Source organism: Cricetulus griseus, chromosome 2 (genome assembly GCF_003668045.3).
Source record: "Cricetulus griseus strain 17A/GY chromosome 2, alternate assembly CriGri-PICRH-1.0, whole genome shotgun sequence".
Classification (NCBI taxonomy): Eukaryota; Metazoa; Chordata; class Mammalia; order Rodentia; family Cricetidae; genus Cricetulus; species Cricetulus griseus.
The window spans coordinates 9,538,798-9,557,789 of NC_048595.1; the positions used below are offsets into that span (position 1 = coordinate 9,538,798).

General features: G+C 46.8%; 1 protein-coding gene across 1 annotated transcript; it reads left to right on the forward strand.

The window, feature by feature from the left end:
* The first annotated feature begins 14,093 nt into the window (after positions 1 to 14,093).
* On the forward strand, positions 14,094 to 17,257 carry LOC103158561 (PRAME family member 12). The gene is made up of 3 exons (XM_027398123.2): positions 14,094 to 14,400; positions 15,811 to 16,392; positions 16,681 to 17,257. The coding sequence occupies exons 1-3, from the start codon at positions 14,108 to 14,110 to the stop codon at positions 17,210 to 17,212; spliced, it is 1,407 nt and encodes a 468-aa protein (XP_027253924.1). The 5' UTR covers positions 14,094 to 14,107; the 3' UTR covers positions 17,213 to 17,257.
* Positions 17,258 to 18,992: the final 1,735 nt, after the last annotated feature.

Below are 18,992 nucleotides of genomic sequence, written 5' to 3' on the forward strand. Positions count from 1 at the left end.
GGTGTGTGTGTGTGTGTGTGTGTGTGTGTGTGTGTGTATGTGTGTGTGTGGTGGGGAGTATCTTGGAATTATGATCTGTATTTTATGGTACCTTTTCTCTAAACTCATTGTTTTTGTTCCCACCCCATAATTAAAGCTCCTTTACACAACTGCAAAACTACAAAGCCCAGTGTGTACAGAGGCCAAGCTGACACTGTAGTAGGAGAAAAGTGGAAGAGTCCTTAGCCCATTGCGTTTCTGGTCACTGTGACCAAGTATCTGACAGACAATAACTTAAGAGAAGAAGGCTTTGTTCTGGCTCACAGTTCCAGGGGTACAGCCAGCCCATCATGCTAGGACAAGGCATGGTGACAGAAGCAGGAGGCAGCTGGTCCCCTTGGAGACTGAGTCATGAGTCAAGAATCAGGTGGCTTCAGTCGTTCACCTCTTTTTGTCTCAGGATCCCAGTCCATGAAATGATGCCACCTAAGGTTAACTCAACCTAGCTCATCACCCTCAGGCATGCCCCAAGACTTGTCTCGTATGTGAGTCTACAGCTAGTTAAGATGACAATCGATATTCACTACTGCAAAGGCCTTGAAAAGTTTACCTATTTAGCCAGGCATTGGTGGTGTGCACCTTTAATCCCAGCACTCGGGAGGCAGAGGCAGGTGGATCTCTGTGAGTTCGAGGCCAACCTGGCCTCCAGAGTGAGTGCCAGGATAGGCTCCAAAGCTACACAGAGAAACCCTGTCTCAAAAAACAAAAAAAAAAACAAAAAAAAAAAAAACAAAAAAAAAAGTTTACCTATTTATTTGTGTTTGTGCCTGCTCACACATGGAGGTCAGAGGACAACTTTTGGGTTGGAGAAGTGTGCTGATGCAAAGGGACAGTCATTGGACATTGTCCTCTGCCTCGGGGTTCTCAGAAGAGGGCTTTAAGGAGATTGGAAAACATCCTGGGGTTGGAGAGATGGCTCAGTGGATAAGAGCATTGGCTGCTCTTCCAGAGGATCAAGGTTCAATTCCCAGCACCCACATGGCAGCTCGGAACTGTCTGACTCCAGTTCCAGGAGATCTGACACCCTTGCCCAGACATACATGCAAACAAAACACCAAGGCACATAGACATCTCCATTTGTCCATCCATCAATTTACTCATCTCTTTATAAAAACAGATTTTTCTCCAACTCTATATCCATTCATGCATACATACATCTCTCTGTCCATCCATCCATCCATCCATCCATCCATCCATCCATCCATCCCAGCAATGTCAGTGCAACTGGCTTCGCTAGATTAGCTAATGTGGTCTCCCACCCAAACAAACAGCAACTATTTATCTGTTTTGCAGAAAAATAATGAATAGAAAATTGTTCTTAGATTTTTGCAACAGAAAGCAAAATAGTTGAGCTCAGCATCTGTTGAGGATTGAGCATGACATCTGCCTGGGAGACTGAGTCTCTCACCGTCTAACCATCACATTCCACGGTTCAGAATCATCGGGGCCTTATCTGTTTCACAGGTGAGGAGGAAATGCACACATTGAGATTCACTGAAAGGCAATAGGGTTACACAGTTGGTGAAGCCCAGCACCAGACACTGAACCCAGACAAGATGCCGCAGTGTACTTGTCCCTTGTGCCTCTCCACAAGATCCCTGGGGTCCTCTCCATGCTTGGCTCACAGGCCTGTGTGTGTCTGTGATTTTATACTGCAGGCGAATAATTTGACTCAAAAGTCCAGAGCCTGACTTTGTGTCATCCCTTACATAGGATACCGGCCAGCCACCAGCCATCTGCTCCAAGGTAACCTCTGTACCTACTCGGACTCCTTCCTTATTTTTCCAAGTATCCAAAAGTTAGACACTGACACATGCTAATGGCTTGATAAATGTCTGTTGAATGACATCCACAATGGAGAGATCTGATCCAGCTAGGTAGGGCCAAGGAAGATTTCCCTGGGGAAAGATGTTTAGGTCAAAGTGATAAAGCTGAGGGGATGGGCGGGGGGATGAGGGGGGAGGATGACTCAGATCACAAGAGCAAGCAGAACACTGGCTGGGCGTTGTGGCCTTTAATCCCAGCAGAGGCAGGCGGATCGCTGTGAGTTCCAGGCCAGCCTAGTCGACAGAGCGCGTTCCAGGACAACCTCCAAAGCTACAGAGAAACCCTGTCTCAAAAATAAATAAATAAATAAATAAATAAATAAATAAATAAATAAATAGAACACTCTATCAGAGTCAGTTGCTTGGCAGCTATGGAAAGTTCAGCATTATCAATTTGCTATAGCTGCTGTAACAAACCACCACCCACCACCCCCAATGCCTTAAAGGGGTGTGCACCTATGTTCTTGTGGTTCTGGAGACGGGAAGCACTTCCAGAAAACAAGGGGTCTAGAGGGTTACATTTCTTCTGCAGGTTTTCAGAATGAATTCTTCCCTTGTGTGTCTCCCCCTAACCCCAGGCCAGGGACACCTATACCCAGAATTCACAAGTTCACAGTCCTCTTTCTTCTGGGGGAGAGAGAATTGACCTTAGCTTCTGGAGACTTTGGTTGCCTAACAAATATATGTGCAGTGCCTTCGGGCTTCTGTTGCTGTGGTATTTCATCATGGAAGGCAGTCAGAACACAAACGCAAACAGGACAGGAACTGGGAGGCGGAGCTGATGCAGAGGCCACGGAGACATGCTGCTTACCTGTTTGTTCCTCATAGCTTGCTCAGCCTGTTTTTTGTTTTTTGTTTTTTGTTTTTTTTTTTTAGAACCTAAAACCACAAGCCCAGGCACGAGATTACCCACAATGTGCTGGGCCCTCCACCAGCAATCACTAATTAAGAAAATGCCCTACAGGTTTGCCTGCAGCCTGATCTTCTGAAGGTATTTTCTTCTATGTACCCCTGACTGTCCTGGAACCCTTAGACCAGGCTGGCTTCAAACTCAGAGATTCACTTGCCTCTGCCTCTCTGAGTGCTGATATTAAAGGTATGCACCACTGCTGCCTGGCTGCAGGTTTTATTTTGTTTTGCTTTGTTTTGCTTTTTGAGACAGGGTTTCTCTGTGTAACTGTTGGACCCAAAAGTGAAGTCCAACAGAGCAAGGCATGGTGACAGAAGCAGGAGGCAGCTGGTCCCCTTGGAGACTGAGTCATGAGTCAAGAATCAGGTTTGGAGGCTGTCCTGGAACTCGCTCTGTGGACTAGGCTGGCCTCAAACTCACAGAGATTTTATTCCAACGCATTGCATCGAGCTTGTGTCCTGTGAGTGACTCTGTGGGGTGTGTCTCCCAGAGTTGGACTTCACTTTTGGGTCCAACATAACAACCCTAGCTGTTCTAGAACTAGCACTGTAGACCAGGTTGGCCTCAAACTCACAGAGATCCACCATCCTCAGCGTCTCAAGTGCTGGGATTAAAGGTGTGCGCCAACACCACCAGGCCTACCTTCTTTTTTTCTTTTTTCAGGCCTACCTTCTTAATTGGGGCTCCTTTTGATGACTTCAGCCTAGTTGACAGAAAACTGGCCAACACAATACATTTTAAGAAAAGTCAGGGATTAATCTGACTTGATGTAAGGCACATGCAGGAGGCAGGAGGCAGGAGGATCGCTATGAGTATACCCAGACGTACATAGTAAGTACCTGGCCAGCTGGAGCTGTGTAGTAAAACCCTGTCTCAAATGGCCTGAGATCTGGTTGACCAAGATGGGATTTTCTCTCATTCTCCTCCAGGGAGGCACTTTTTTTTCTACTCCCAGGCTCTATTTTGGCCAGCATCAGAATGCCCTGGGGTGGGGGGTGGGGTGTTGGGTGTGTGTGTCTGTCACTGGCTCACTGCTAAATCTCTGGATCTGTAGGATAAAGGTGAGTCACTGCTGTTCTAACAAATCTTCCAGAGGCTGCCACTGCGTCACCACTTCTGAATCACTCTTAGAGGCCAGGCTTTCCTCTGTTTATGTGGTGATATATTGTTTATGATTTAACAAAGCTTGCCTGGGGGTCAGAATGCAAAGCCAGCCACACTAGTTAGCTATAGACGCTGGGCAGTGGTGGCCACACACCTTTAATCCCAGGACTCAGGAGACGGAGGCAGATGGTGAGGACAGGATTGCCCCAGCCTGGGTAGAGGGGGATTGGCTGCTTTGCTTTCTCTGATCTTCAGCTTGAACCCCAATATCTGCCTCTGGGTTTTTATTATTCCAGCTACATGTTTATATAAATGATAATTTCTGTCTCTTACACAGTGAAAAAAGTAAGGGCTAAAGATGGAGCACAGCATAGAGTGCTTGGTCAGCACACCTGGAAGCTCTGGGTTCCATTCCCAGCACGATATAAATTGACAGAGGTATACAAGGCGGTCCTAGTGCTCAGCTTCGGGAAGCAGGAGACTCAGAAGTTCAAGGTCTTCTTTGTCTGCACAGTGAGTTTGAGGCCAGCCTGGGCTACATGATGTTATTATGGGTAGCTCACCACAGATGACCACTGAGACAAAGTTTATAGCCAAGTTTTTAGAGGCAGAAACTGCAGCCTGACATCTTGCTTGGACTTCTTGCTCTGCAGCTACAGGGTGGGTGGGGCTTTGTAGACGTCAGCAGTTTAATAATCTGTTAGCTGGGGCGGGGGCAGTGGGGAGCTGGGTCAGCACAAACAGGCAGTTTAACAGAAGCTGAAACAAGTTAGCTAGGACATCCTAACCTTTGGTTCCCAGAACAGAGCTGGATAATTTTCCATGGAATTCTCCATCAAGAAAATGAAATTCTGGCTAAACTTGAAATGGCCTCACAAAAAATACAAGATGGAGAAACCTTTGTATTGTCTTGCCCTGTCACAATGAGGAAAAAAAAATCACACACACACACACACACACACACACACACACACACACACACTAAACTAGATATCCTCAGCTGTTAACAGGAGACCATAATTCTACAGTATTACCACTGAATCTGTGTCTTCATTTATTCAATGGGTATAGCCGTAATTTCTAACTCAGATAAAAATACTGAGCCTGCCGGGTGTTGGTGGCACACATCTTTAATCCCAGCACTCGGGAGGCAGAGGCAGGCAGATCTCTGTGAGTTCGAGGCCAGCCTGGTCTCCGAGCAGGTGCCAAGATAGGCTCCAAAGCTACACAGAGAAACCCTGTCCCGAAAAACCAAAATAAATAAATAAAAAATAAAATACTGAGCCTGTGGTGGTTAATATCAAAGGGGAAAAATTAAAATCTAAAACTTAGACTCCAAAGCCTATATAGGAAAAAGAAAATTTTTCAGATCTCTCTGAGTTCCCCAAAAGGCAAAAAGGCAGCCCCCAACAGATAAGGCTAAACAAAGAACTGGGTACAGAGGCCTGGGAATAGATAACACCCCCCAGCTGTGTCAACATTTCTCTGTCCTAAAGAAGATCAGATGGTTGTCAACTCAATCCCTGCTTAGGAGATAATTAACAAACTTCTTTCTTTTTTTTTTATTTTTATTTTTTGAGATAGGGTTTCTCTGTCTAGCTTTAGAGCCTATTCTGGCACTGGCTCTGTAGACCAGGCTGGTCTCGAACTCACAGAGATCCGCCAGCAAACTTATTTCTGAGAAATCAAAAATTAAAATTAAAAAAAGTTTAAAAACTTAGGCCCTGAAAAAGGAACTTCTAAAACTGGGAATGCTGTGGCTGGTGCCTGAGCCCTGCTCTCAGAGAAGGGGAGGTGACCCTCCACCACTTAGGTCAGCATTCCTGTCTGCTAATTGCTGGCCTTAAGGTTGTAAATATCCCCAGCCCAGGGGATAACTGACAGACCCCATGATTCTGTAACTCTATGGCCTGTCTTATTTTACTCAAATGTATCTGGCTTAAAATATATTACTGCTTTACTCTGTACTTTGTATGACCTTAAGTAACCATGAAAACTCTGAAATTTGTGGCCTTCAACCTTATGGTCTGCCCCTTTAAAAGCTTCTCTTTTTGGCTGGTTGGTATCTCATTTCCCCAGCCATGGAGTGAGATCCAAGCTGCCAGCTTGAACAATAAAAAGAAACCTTTTGCTTTTGCATCAGTGTCAACTCCTTGGGTTAGTCTCTGGACTCCAAGAACCTGGCACAATTTCCTCTACAGCTTCCTGCTTAATCGCACCCTTCCTAAACATAGTTATTTTCTCCTATGTAACCATAAAAACTTTGTAATCTCAAGACATCCAGTCTTTTGAACTTTCCTTTTTAAAAACACCCTCAGCCAAAAAGCAGCACCTTTGTTTTTGCATTCGGTGAGTCGTCTCCTTGTGGACTTTTGGGGTTCCAAGATCTGGGCATAACAATATCAAATTGTCATCTTGACAGGATTTAGAGTCACCTAGAGACAATTTTGTGAGCATGACTGAAGTAGTTCTTTTTTGTTGTTGTTGGTTTGTCTTTTTTTTTTTTTTTTTTTTTTTTCTGAGACAGGGTTTCTCTGTATTGCTTTGGAGTCTGTCCAGAAACTCACTCTGTAGACCAGGCTGGCCTGGAACTCACAGAGATCTACCTGCCTCTGCCTCCCGAGTGCTGGGATTAAAGGCTTTAGCTGAGGCAAGATGAAGGAACCTTTGCTGATACAGTTCCCTCTGCCAGGGTATAGTGTTATCTTGGCTATAGAGCCCAGCACTAGAAATTTCCTTGAGAATCGGCTGTAGGCGGTGGGAGGGAGAACTCTGGCATCTGCCTGTATTCCCACCCTCAGTGGCCCGCTTGACACCAGTTTACAGGCTACCTGGTTTTTACTTAACTTCTCTGTGCCTAGCATTTTTGTTTGTTTGTTTGTTATTTTCGAGACAGGGTTTCTCTGTGGCTTTGGAGGCTGCCCAGGAACTAGCTCTTGTAGACCAGGCTGGCCTTGAACTCACAGAGATCCATCTGCCTCTGCTGTGATTAAAGGCGTGCATCACCAACGCCCACATTAACACTAGAAAACAGGTGTGAGAATAGTTCAGAGGTAAACCAAGCTTGGTGGAACATACCTGTCATCCCAGCACTCAGAGGCAAGAGGACCAGGAGTCAGTCCAATCCTTGGTTACATTGCTAGTTTGAGGCCGGGTGGGTTACAACAGACCATCTCAACCAAAACAAACAAAAACTACTAAAAATGGTAGAAAAAAATCACAACCAAACTCAGCCTCACCTCCGCCTCTGTGATTGTTTTGTTCTTGGATAGTGTGTGTGGCTGGTGGTGAACTTAGGTGTACTGCTGCTAGGGCATAAATTCTGAGGCAAGAGGTGGTCAGCCCGGAAGGTCACAGATTTGTCATGTCCCCCACAACTCAGTTTTGTCATCTCGGTGAAGGAGGTGTCCCAGAAGCCCCTAAAACATAGGCTGGAAGCCTGACCTCAGTGATTTCTAATGCCACCTGCCTTCTGGGCTTTGGCTTCACCTAGACTGGAACTTCCAGGGTCCCTACTCAGGCAAAGCTTGGGAGTATGTGCTATAGGAACCAATTCTCCCCCTCCATTGGGGAAGGATTTTCTTGCCCTTTGCCCATTCTGGGAATCCTCCCACCGGGGAGAAGGCTTTATCCCTTTTTGTGTACAAAACATTAGTCAAGTTGCTCCCCCAAGGGCCCCCCCCAGTGCTGCCCAGGGCCACTCAAGTGCAAGTCAGGCTCCCTTGGAAGCAATATAACTCCGGTAGAGCGCCTTCCTAGCAAGAACAAGGCTGTGGGTGCAGAAAGCTTGGGCTCACAGAGAAGCACTGGGGAAACCAGGGATGTTAAAGAGGCAGGGCTCTGTCTCTCCAAAGTGAAAGAAGAATAACCTGTTTTCTGCCCAGAAGGCTTGGAGCAGCGGTGGGGGTGAGGGGTGAATAGCCTGGTGACCTGTGCTCTGTGTGTCTGGCGAGACCACACCAGATCCTCCCCAGACCCCTAAGATGTCACCTGTACTATACAAAGAGTTTTCATGTAGTCATGTCGTAAGCTTTATTGTGTACACATGATTGTCTTAACACTAGGAAACATTTTCCAAATTGTTCTCTGCTTAAATATGCCTAAAACAAACAAACAGCAACAACAAAAAACCACAATACCCCCCAAACTACTGGTGTCAAAGTTTGAACCAGACTGAGTCCTGTTGAACTGGACTTTCTTCTTGCCTGTCTGGGATCCCGCTAGATCCACGGTGTTTGCAGAAACGCCACGCCCCTCACCCCCAACACACGTGGATTCAATTTCCAGCCTGGTGTAAACCTGGCAGAGGCACACACTTGCAAAACCAACAATAAGATGCAAGCAGAAGAATCTGGAGTGAAGGCCACTAGTGAGTTTGAAGTCAGCCTGGGCTGTATGAGACCCTACCTCAAAATAAAAGTTAAAAAGTAAAACTGCCTTTCCTGCACAAACCCAGTAACACAACACCCAGGACCTGAAGCCTGTCTGACTCCACAGTTCCTCTCCGCAGGCAGGCCTTAGATTGCTTCAGAGGATTGGTTACATCTGGACACTTTAAAACATTTGTGTCATTGAATTGACCCCTAAGCTTGGGAAGCCCTCGGGCTAGAGACTGTAGCCAGCAGACTTATTCCTATGGAATGAGGGGGGGTGGGGGGTGGGGAAAGGGGAGGGGCCAGGAAGGAGGAGGGGAGGAGGAGGCTAGACCCAGGCTCGATCTTTCCTGGTCGAGGAAGTACAGCACAATGGCGGCTTTTATGTTTCAGTAGAACCCTGGCTTCGAGTTCAGCGGAGACTTTATTGCAGGTAATTATGACCGTCCCAGAGCAACCACGACTCTCCCGAGTAGAGCAGGTGTCAGGGAAAAGAGTCCCAATCTCTCTGGAAGATCCAGAATGGTCTGGGGGTAGTTTGAGGATAGGTGTGCATCCTGAGAAATGGGTCACAGACCTCAGGCAAACCTCACCGAAGGCATTTACGCAAACCGAAAGAATTGATGTACCGCTGGGTGGTGGCGGCGGCGCACGGCTTTAATCCCAGCACTCGGTAGACAGAGACAGGCTGATCTCTGGTGAGTTAGGCCTGAGCGAGTTCCGAGTTCCGGGACAGCCGCTAAAACCACACAGAGAAACCCTGTTTTGAACCGCCCCCCCCTCCCCAAAAAAAAGTAGCCAGCAGGCCTCTGGCTGGCCGAAGATCTGCCTGCCTCTGTTGAGATTAAAGGTATTTTGCCTAGCACCTCCACGCTTCTTTTTTTTTTTTTTTAATTTTTAAATTTTTAGTCATTTATTGTTTTTGAGACAAGGTCTCTTGTATCTCTGGCTGTCTTGGGACTCAGTTCAAACTAATAGAAATCCTTCTGCCTGCTGAGTGCTGGGGTTAAGCTTGCATATTTTCCTGTTGCAACCAATGTAGTCTGCATGAGGCACGGTCTGTTTTGTTTGTTTGTTTCGAGACAGGTTTCCCTGTGGCTTTTGGAGGCTGTCCTGGAACTAGGTCTTGTAGACCAGGCTGGCCTCAAACTCAAAGAGAGCCCCCTGCCTCTGCCTCCCAAGTGCTGGGTTTGAAGGGGTGAGCCACCAAGGCCCAGCTACACTTACCTTTTTTAAAGCTTTATTTTTTATTTCATGTATCTAGTGTCTTGCCTGCAGGCATCCTGGGACTGCCTGGTGCTCCAAGAGGACAGAGGAGGGCAGCAGAACCTCTGGAGTTCTTGTTTGCTTTTGTTTTGTTTTGTTTTGAAGCAGGTTCTCACTATCCAAACTTATCTGGAACTTACACTCATACTGTGAAGCCTAGAATTAGAGGTGCAGGGTGCTACATCTGGCAACTTTTGTGTAAAGGAGGAATGTGCTCTAAAATCATGATAACAGAGCCTGGGAGGAGGCTCAGTCTGTACAGCATTTGCCTGGCATGCGCAGCTCTAGGTTTGACCCTCAGCACCACATAAAACGGTGCATGGTAGCACACGCCTGTAGTTTTAACAGTAGTTTTAACAATCCGTGGGTAGAGGCAGGAGGATCAGAAGCAAGTTTGAGGCCAGCCGCCTGGAAGTGACCTCATCTTAAAATAAAAATAATATAAAGAAAATCTTTTTTTTTGTTTTTGTTTGTTTTTTTCCAGACAGGGTTTCTCTGGCTTTGGAGGCTGTCCTGGAACTCGCTCTTGTAGACCAGGCTGGTCTCGAACTCACAGAGATCCGCCTGCCTCTGCCTCCCGAGTTCGGGGATTAAAGGCATGAGCCACCAATGTCCGGCATAAGAAAGTCTTTTAAAGAGCCATATTTAGTGGTCCACACCTTTAATCTCAGCACTCAGAAGGAGGAAGCATGCCAATTCCATAAGTTGGGGACCAGCCTGATGGGCAGAGAGAGCCCCAGGCCAAGGCTACATAAAGGGACCTAAACGAACAAACTAAAAGGGGCACGTGATGAGAAAAAGAGGCACAGACACTTCAGGTCTCAGAAATGTGACTGAGCTCCTGGCCTGAGTTGTGAAGTGACGGAACGCCTCTTTCCTCCCCAGCCCTGACTGGAGATGATGAGATGGGAAGTTGTTTCATGGTGTCTTAGGGGGAGCATTAACCCTCTGCCTTCACAGATCCTGGTCTCTGCAGAAACTGACACGTGGAGAGGACCTGCCTTTGCTCGTTGAAAGGTGGTACCACTATTTAGATTATCCTGGTGACATCACCAGACAGCTTGGAAACTCTCTGGTAAGTTTCGGAGTTATTGAGATGTCCTGCTCACTGCCAGGACTTTGGGGTTCCTGGGGGTCCTTACTGGGAAACTCCTGGCTCAGTTGGTACAGTACTTGCCTAGCATATACAGGCCCTGCGTTTGATCCCCAGTGCGACATAAAACTGTGTGCATGGTGGCACAGGCCTGTAATTTTAGCAGTTGGGAGATAGAGTCAGGAGGATGATAAGTTCAAGGTCATCCTTGGATACATGGTGAGTTTGAGGACAACCTGGAACCTAAGAGAAGTTATCTAATAATAATAATAATAGTAATAATAAGCCGGGCGGTGGTGGCGCACGCCTTTAGTCCCGAAATCAGGAGGCAGAGGCAGGAGGATCTCTGTGAATTCGAGACCAGCCTGGTCTACAAGAGCTAGTTCCAGAATAGCCTCCAAAGCCACAGAGAAACCCTGTCTTGAAAAACAACAACAAAAGTAATAATAATAATAATGAATTTTAAAAAGTGTTTTTGAAGAGCCAGGTGAAGTGGTCTATACCTTTACTCCCAGCCCTCAGGAGGCAGAGCTGGCACAGGGCTTCAGGTGATTTCACATGGGGATTTTATCTTTCTTGCTTTCCCATCCTCTCCATCATTGTTGTTCAACAGACTGAATTATTGCCTTTTCTGGTTTTGTTCCAAGTTTACAGGTTTTCTAGCCTGTGGTTTGAAAGAACTCTGGGAGGCTGGTACCTACCTTTAAGCCTAGCTCTGGGAGACAGAGGCAGAGAGACATGTCTTTATGAGTTCAAATCCAGATAGGACTTCTGACTGAGATTCTGTCTCAAAACAAAGAAACAAACAAAAATCTTTAAAAAAGAATTCCTTCTAAGAAATGTACAGTTTTTTGTTTGTTTCCTTTGGACCTGGTTCCTAATTAACAATACATTCTGAGCTGGTCATAGTGGCACACACCTTTGATCCCTTCACTTATGAGGCAGAGGCAGGTGGATCTCTGAGTCTAAAGCCAGCCTAATCCACATAGTGAGTTCCAGGACAGCCAAGGCTGGAACCCTGTCTCAAAACAAGCAAACAAAGAAATAATAAGTTCCAGGTAATGTAATTATTTGTCTGTTAGTATGTAAAATAGTGAGGAAAACCTTAATTTGACCTTGAAATTCCTAAATATATTTTCGAAGGAAACCCCTGTTAATTTCAGAATTGGGGTTTCTAAGCCAGGCAGGGTTGGAGCACACCTTTAATTCCAGTACTCAGAGGCAGGTGGATTTCTCTAAGTTCGAGGACTACCTTGTTTACAGATCGAGTTCCAGGACAGCCAGGACTACACAGTGAAACCCTGTCTTAAAAAACCAAAACCAAACAAAAAAAAAAACCAACCAAAGAAAAACAGAATTGGGGTTTCCATGTGATGTGCTGCATGGCTTCTCTTGGATTTTTCTTTTTAATTTTATGTGTGTTTTTTTCCACCTTCTTGAGGTCACAGGAAATTGTCAGCTTGGCCAATTGCCCATTCTTTACTCACAAGCTTTGGTAGTGTTATTGGTAGTGTATATGGTATGGGTGGTCACAGGGAACACATGTGGAGATCAGATCTGGGGAGTCAGGTCTCTCCTTTCGCCTCTTTGACAAAAGGTCCCTCTTGTAATATGTGTGTGCTTCAGGCTAGCTGGCCTCGGGTTTCCAGGTGAGTCTTCTGTCTCCACCTTCCACCTGGAAGTAGTAGCCCTGGGGTTACTGATGCATGCCACCACATCTGGCTTTGTGGGTTCTGGGGATTGAACTCAGTTCCTCAGGCTTGCCTAGTGAGTGATTTTACCTTCTTGCTGGCTTAGAAAAGAGCACCCCCCACCCTGTCCTTAAAGTACGAGTGGCAGTAAAATCCCTTAGGATTGTAGCAAACAAGAACTCTACAGTTTCACACTATGTGGACAGGGGATATTTGTTACAGTGTGTTCTGCAGGTAACTGGATTTGATTCTCTTAGAATGAACTGGTAAATTTCTTGTGTTGTTCTCTCTGGTGACAATGAGAAGGAAAATGAAGGGATGTGGACATGGCTTGGTGCAGTGCTTGCACGGTGTGCGTAAGCATGGCATGACAGGGGTTTGCTAATGCTTGCCTCAGATCCCAGCATTCAGATGGGATCAAGAGCAATGTCATCCTTAGCTACATCAAAGTTCAAGACCAGCCTGAGCTACTAGAAACTCCATTCTCCACCTGATCTTCCCATAAAAAATGTGGCCCTGTCTCTAAAAAATGAAATAAAGTAAAAGGAGCCATGAAGTAGGTTAGAGAAATACCCATGCGGGGCATGGTAGCCCACACCTTTAATCCCAGCACTCGGGAGGCAGCGGCAGAGGCAGGCGGATCTCTGTGAGTTCAAGGCCAGTCTGGTCTCTAGAGTTCTGGGACAGCAAGGGCTACGCAGAGAAACCCTGTCTCAAAAAACAAAAAAATATGGGGGGGTTAGGGATGAGAATGTTTTCTGGAAGCCTTAAAAGAAAAGAAACATCTTTTTTTAATAAGGAAGGGCTTTTTTTTTTTTTTTTTTTGCATAGTAAAATAAAATCTTGCTGTATTTGCCCAAAAAAAAGAAAAGGAAAATGAAGGGAAAACTTAAGCTTAATGCAGAAGTCGGTCACTCGAGGTTAGTGGAGCACTCAGGTTAAAGATGGTCTGTGTGAAATGATTGAAGGTCATTAAAATTCTCAAGGTACAGAGGCCAGAGAGAGTGTCAGACCACTGGGACTACACTTACAGATGGTTGTGAGCCATAATACAGGTGCTGGAAAATTCTTTTTTCCTCAGAGTTTCTCTGTGTAGACCCAGCTGTCCTGGAACTTTCTCTGTAGACCAGGCTGGCCAGGAACTCAGATCTACCTGTCTGCCTCCTGGGTGCTGGGCTTAAAGGTGCACACTAGCGGGGCTGGTTAGGTGGTTAATTAAGAGCGCTGCCTGCTCTTCCAAAGGTCCTGATTTCAATTCCCAGCAACTACCTGGTGGGTCACAACCATCTGTAGTGAAATCTGGCGCCCTCTTCTGGCCTGCAGTCATACATGCAGGCAGAACACTCTGTACATAATAAATAAATAAACCTAAAAAAAAAAGTTGCACACTAGAGCCACCAATGCCAGGCTATTATTTGTTTGTTTGTTTATTTATGAGAATATAGCAGTCATCTTACAGCCTCCTAAACTGTTGCTAGCCAAGTTTGTTGTTGGAACTGAGAATGTGACTGTGTTGGCCCATGAGACATTGTCAATTCTTGTTCTAGGGCTCTGGGTGATGATAAAGAACTTTTCTAAAAAGCAGAGTAGGCTTTCAGGCTCCTAGGACCACATTACAAGGGGAGAGGGCACGATACAATAGGATCCTGCTTGAAAATGGATGGGTGAGAATCGTGGCCAGAGGTGTGGCTTTGTGCCTGAGTTGGCTTCTGGGTTGACAAGAGAAGAGCGTCGTAATCCTTGGCCTGCAAAGGTATCTTTTCTTGGATATTGCCTTAGGATCATCTCCCTGCAGAGTCATCAGGATGACCTTGCCGTCTCCACCCACACTCCTGCAGCTGGCAGTGCGGAGCCTGCTGAAGGACGAGGCCCTAGCTATCTCTGCTCTGAAGGACCTGCCCATGGAGCTCTTCCCACCACTCTTCAAGGAGGCCTTCAACCAGGAACAGTCTAAGATCCTGAAGGTGTTGGTGCAGGTCTGGCCTTTCCCCTGTCTCCCACTGGGGGGTCTGATGAAGATGAAGGTGTGTCACCTGAAGACCTTACACACTGTACTGTTTGGGATTGATACACTGCTTGGGCAGAAGCTTCGCCCCAGGTGAGAGAGGTCCTCTAGAACGGAGGTGTGGGAGTCTAGGGTAGGAAAGGCTAGGGTTGAGAAGAGAATGAAGAAAAGGTTAGGCTCCTGTTGGCCTCCGTGAGGTGGGTTTCAGAAGCCGTGGGACCACTGCTGAGCCATCTAGGTAAAGGATTTGAGTGTTTGGGACTGTTTAGGACAAACATAGCTATTGTGGTTTCTTTTTTTTTTATTTTATGTGCATCAGTGTTTTGGCTGCATGTATGTCTGTGTGAGGATGTCAGATCTTGAAGTTACAGACAGTTGTGAGCTGCCATGTAGGTGCTGGGATTTGAACCCAGGTCCTCTGGAAGAGCAATCAGTGCTCTTAAACTACTGAGCCATTTCTCCAGCCTCCAGTGCTCTTTTTTTTTTTTAAGATTTATTTATTATATATACATATTATATATACAGTATTCTGGCATTTGTGCCTACACAATAGTAGAGGGCACCAGATCTCATTACAGATGGTTGTGAGCCACCATGTGGTTGCTGGGAATTGAACTCAGGACCTCTGGAAGAGGGACAGCACTTTTAACCTCTGAGCCATCTCTCCAGCTCTATTGTGGTTTCTTTTAATCGTTTATTAAAAATAAAACTCAGGGCTGAGTCTGCCAGGGAACTCTGATTCATTCTGGCCAGTCTAAAACCAATGTCTGTGGGCATCAGACCATAACACAGAAAAAATTCCCATAACACATAGCTAAGGCTGAAAGTGCCTGTCCCTGCCTCTTCCCATAGGTGCTACAAGTGGGATGAGGGCAGATTAAAGAGGAAGGGGTGGGAAGCATCAAGATAAATAGAAGGAAAGGAGTAGGAGGGAAGTGATATAGGGAGTAAGAATAAAAGTTTGTGCAGACCTGATTCTGTAGTGCCAGCCTTTAGTTTCAGCCCTCAGGCTACAATTTTGAGGCCAATCTGGCCTCCTTCATAGTGAGAGTGAGACCCTATTTCAAAAAAAAAAAAAAATGAGCCAGGCGTTGGTGGCGCATGTCTTTAATCCCAGCACTCGGGAGGCAGAGGCAGGCGGATCTCGAGGCCAGCCTGGTCTCCAGAGCGAGTGCCAGGCATAGGCTCCAAAGCTACACAGAGAAACCCTGTCTCAAAAAACAAAAAAACAAAAAAGAAAAGTAAAAGAAGCATGATGAGGGAGGGTGGGTCTTGTCTTTTTGTTGTTGTTGTTGTTGTTTTTTGTTTTGTTTTTTGTTTTTTGAGACAGGGTTTCTGTGTGTAGCTTTGGAGCCTATCCTGGCACTGGCTTTGTAGACCAAGCTGACCTTCAACTCACAGAGATCCTCCTGCCGTGTCTCCCAGTGTTGGGATTAAAGGCGTGCACGACCACCGCCCGGCTGGGTCTTGCCTTAATTCTTAGACTTCTCATTTCTCCCACAGGAATCACAAGCTGCGAGTTCTGGATTTGCGGCCTTTGCACAAGGACTTCTGGAACGTGTGGGCTGGAGACAAGGCAGGTGCTCACTCCCAAGAGGTGAAGCAGAAGAGAAAAACACGGGCAAGAGGCCCAAGAACGGAGGCCGAGAAGCCCTTGACGGTGTTGATAGACCTGTGCCTCAAGCCAAAAGCCCCGGATGTGTGCCTGTCCTACCTCTTTCTGTGGGTGCAGGGGAGGAAAGGTTCGGTGCAGCTGGGCTGTAAGAAGCTGAAGATCTCCACGATAGTTACCTACAGCATCGTGACGTTCCTGGAGATGCTGGCCCTGCACTGTATGGAGGAGGTGGAAGTGTGCTGCACCTGGAATCTGTCCACCCTGGCCGACTTTGCTCCTTACCTGGGCCAAATGAGGAATCTTCACAAGTTCCTTCTGTCTCACGTCTGTGTGCCTGCCTCCATTTCCCCTGAGGAGCAGGAGCAGATGGTTATCAAGTTTACCTCTCAGTTTCTCAAGCTGGAGTGCCTCCAGGAGCTCTCCCTGGACTCCATCTCCTTCCTCGAAGGCCAAATGGACAAGATGTTCAGGTGAGGGAAGCGCTTTCTCTGAAGACCACAGCAAAGCCTTTTCCTTGTTGGAACAATTTACTTTGGTGGCATAGTTAGAGTTGGGGGGGGGGGTAAGGAGGTGGCACCGTGGGCTGAGCTAGTCTCTTGGTGATGGTGCTGGGCCTTGGGTTAGAGTGAGCAGACTCTGGGAGGTGGTATACTGGCTATTATTGGGTGACCAGAATGACTATAGAACAGATGACCCACCCTGCCTCCCTAACTAACCCCCACTACTCATAAAAAACTAACTACTTGGTCTCTCCCTAGGTGCCTGGAGGCCCCCTTGGAGACGCTGTCTATCACTGACTGCCATCTTTCAGAATCAGACCTGCAGTCCCTGGCCCAGTGTCCAGGCATCCATCAGCTCAAACACCTGAACCTAAGTGATGTCTTACTGACCAACATAAGTCCCGAGCCCCTCCGAGTCCTGCTAGAGAGAGTCGCAGCCACCCTGAAGACCCTGGACTTGGAGAACTGTAGGATTGTGGACTCTCAGCTCAGTGCCTTCATGCCTGCTCTGAGCCGCTGCACCCAACTCACCACCTTCAACTACTTAAAGAATCCCATTTCTGTGTCTGGTCTGGAGCGCCTGCTCTGCCACACCGCCAAGCTGAGCCGCTTAAGCCTGGAGATGTATTCTACCCCCTGGGAGATTTATGGTGCCCAGGGTGCGTCTCACCACAAGCGCCTAGAGCAGCTTCGTGAGGAGCTGAACAGGACAATTAAGCCACTGGAACACAACAAAACCGTGTGGTTCAGCATCATTCCCTGTCCACCTTGTGACAACCAGGCCATATGAGTCAGAGCCCAAGCTGCACCAGGGCTATGGCCCTATCTAGCTGGGTACTTGCATGCTAAATGATTCTTTCTAGCTCTTTGAAGCAGATTTCTTCTGGGATGGGTGACTCCTGAAGAAAACACAGAACCCTTGGTCTCTGTGTTGGGGGCGGGGCGGGGTGGGGTGGGGGTGGGGTCAGGCAGCAAAGGCAACCTCAGAGAGAGAAATGTTGGCTTACGGAATTGATGGGTCCTTCAGGACAGGTGTATTCAGAAATAAAAGGTGAAGTTTCTAGAATCTAGATGAAGAAACACTTGAGAGTGTTGACAGTGTTGTGGACCCGGATAAAGCAATGGGCAGTGTGTTCCCCCTTCCCCCTTCATGCCATAGGGTGTGGGGGAATACATCATGATGGTTGTTGCAGCTTTGCAGGCCTAAGTAGCCACCAGCAGCTACCACCTTCATCTCCTGCTCTGAGCCCTAGAGAATTTGTCCACCATCAGTCCCATCCATCCTAGAAGACCACAGTTCTGCCCAGAGGGCATTACAGATTTTGGACAACTTCACCAAGATGAATGAAAAGAGCTGTCAGATGGTGTTGCCACATGCTGAGACCCAAAGTGGGCAACGACCATACACCAGGCTTGAAAATCAGTAAGGCAAGGCCAGGAGGTGTTGGCACTTGCTTTTTAGTCCCAGCACTTGGGATGCAGGAAGAGCACTGCCTTTGAGGCCAGCCTGGTCTGCAGAGCTAGTTCAAGGACAGGAAGGGCTACAGAAAGAAACCCTGTCTTGAAAAACCAAACAGAAAGTGGATGCACAGTAAAGAGACATCTTTATTGGTCTTCAGGTACCTAGGTCACATCTGGCTACCACAAGGTAGACCCATCTGGGTCTACAGCCATTACAGACCTTTTGATCTGAGTGACTGGTTTATTGCACTGTGAGTGGGTGGCTGTTAGTAATACTACTGGGGGATTAAACATAGGACTTTGTGCATGCTAGACAAATGCTCTAACGCTATGAACCTTTAAAAATTGCACTGCATTGCTCTGTGTGTATGTTAGACTTAGGGAAATTTTCATTAATAAATGTGTGGCAAAGAAGTCTTCCTGTTGTTGTTGTTTGTGTTTTTGAGACAGTCTCTCTACTTTGCCCCAGGCTGGCCTCAAATTCTCAGAGATCTGCCTGCCCTCTACCTCCCAAGAACTGGGATTAAATGCCTCACCACCAGAGTAGTTTATTTGGGAATAACAGGATTGCAGCCTAAAATGTGTATACTTGGCCAACATAGGTGTATGCAAGGGGATCTGTTTAAAGGGAAGAGAAATGTAAGATACCCACTGTGGGAGAAGGTTTACTGGTTACAGGGAGTTGGTGTAGCAGGAGTTCTAATAGGTTTTTTTTTTTTTTTTTTTTTTTTGGTTTTTTTGAGACAGGGTTTCTCTGTGTAGCCTTGGAGCCTATTCTGGCACTCGCTCTGGAGACCAGGCTGGCCTGGAACTCAGAGATCCACCTGCCTCCGCCTCTGGAGTGCTGGGATTAAAGGCATGCGCCACCAATGCCCTCCTCTAATAGGTCTTAATAAAAAGTAAAAAAACAAACAAAAAAAAAACCCAGAAGGATAACTGCTGAAAAGCCAGAGAAAGAGTCACAGACCTCTTACCTCTGCCAATCCTCATATTCCTCTCCATCCAGCCATATTACTCCTGTCTCCACCTCCCTAGTGCTGGGATTAAAGACAATGTGTGATTCCCAAGTACTGGGATTATAGGAGTGAGACACCAGGTTGGTCTAATTT

Bases quoted from the DNA above. Each gene is read 5' to 3' on its own strand.
- LOC103158561 (XM_027398123.2), top strand. From the start codon at position 14,108: ATGACCTTGCCGTCTCCACCCACACTCCTGCAGCTGGCAGTGCGGAGC. The intron at 14,401-15,810 runs GTGAGAGAGGTC...TTTCTCCCACAG, and splicing joins GGGCAGAAGCTTCGCCCCAG to GAATCACAAGCTGCGAGTTC. The intron at 16,393-16,680 runs GTGAGGGAAGCG...GTCTCTCCCTAG, and splicing joins CAAATGGACAAGATGTTCAG to GTGCCTGGAGGCCCCCTTGG.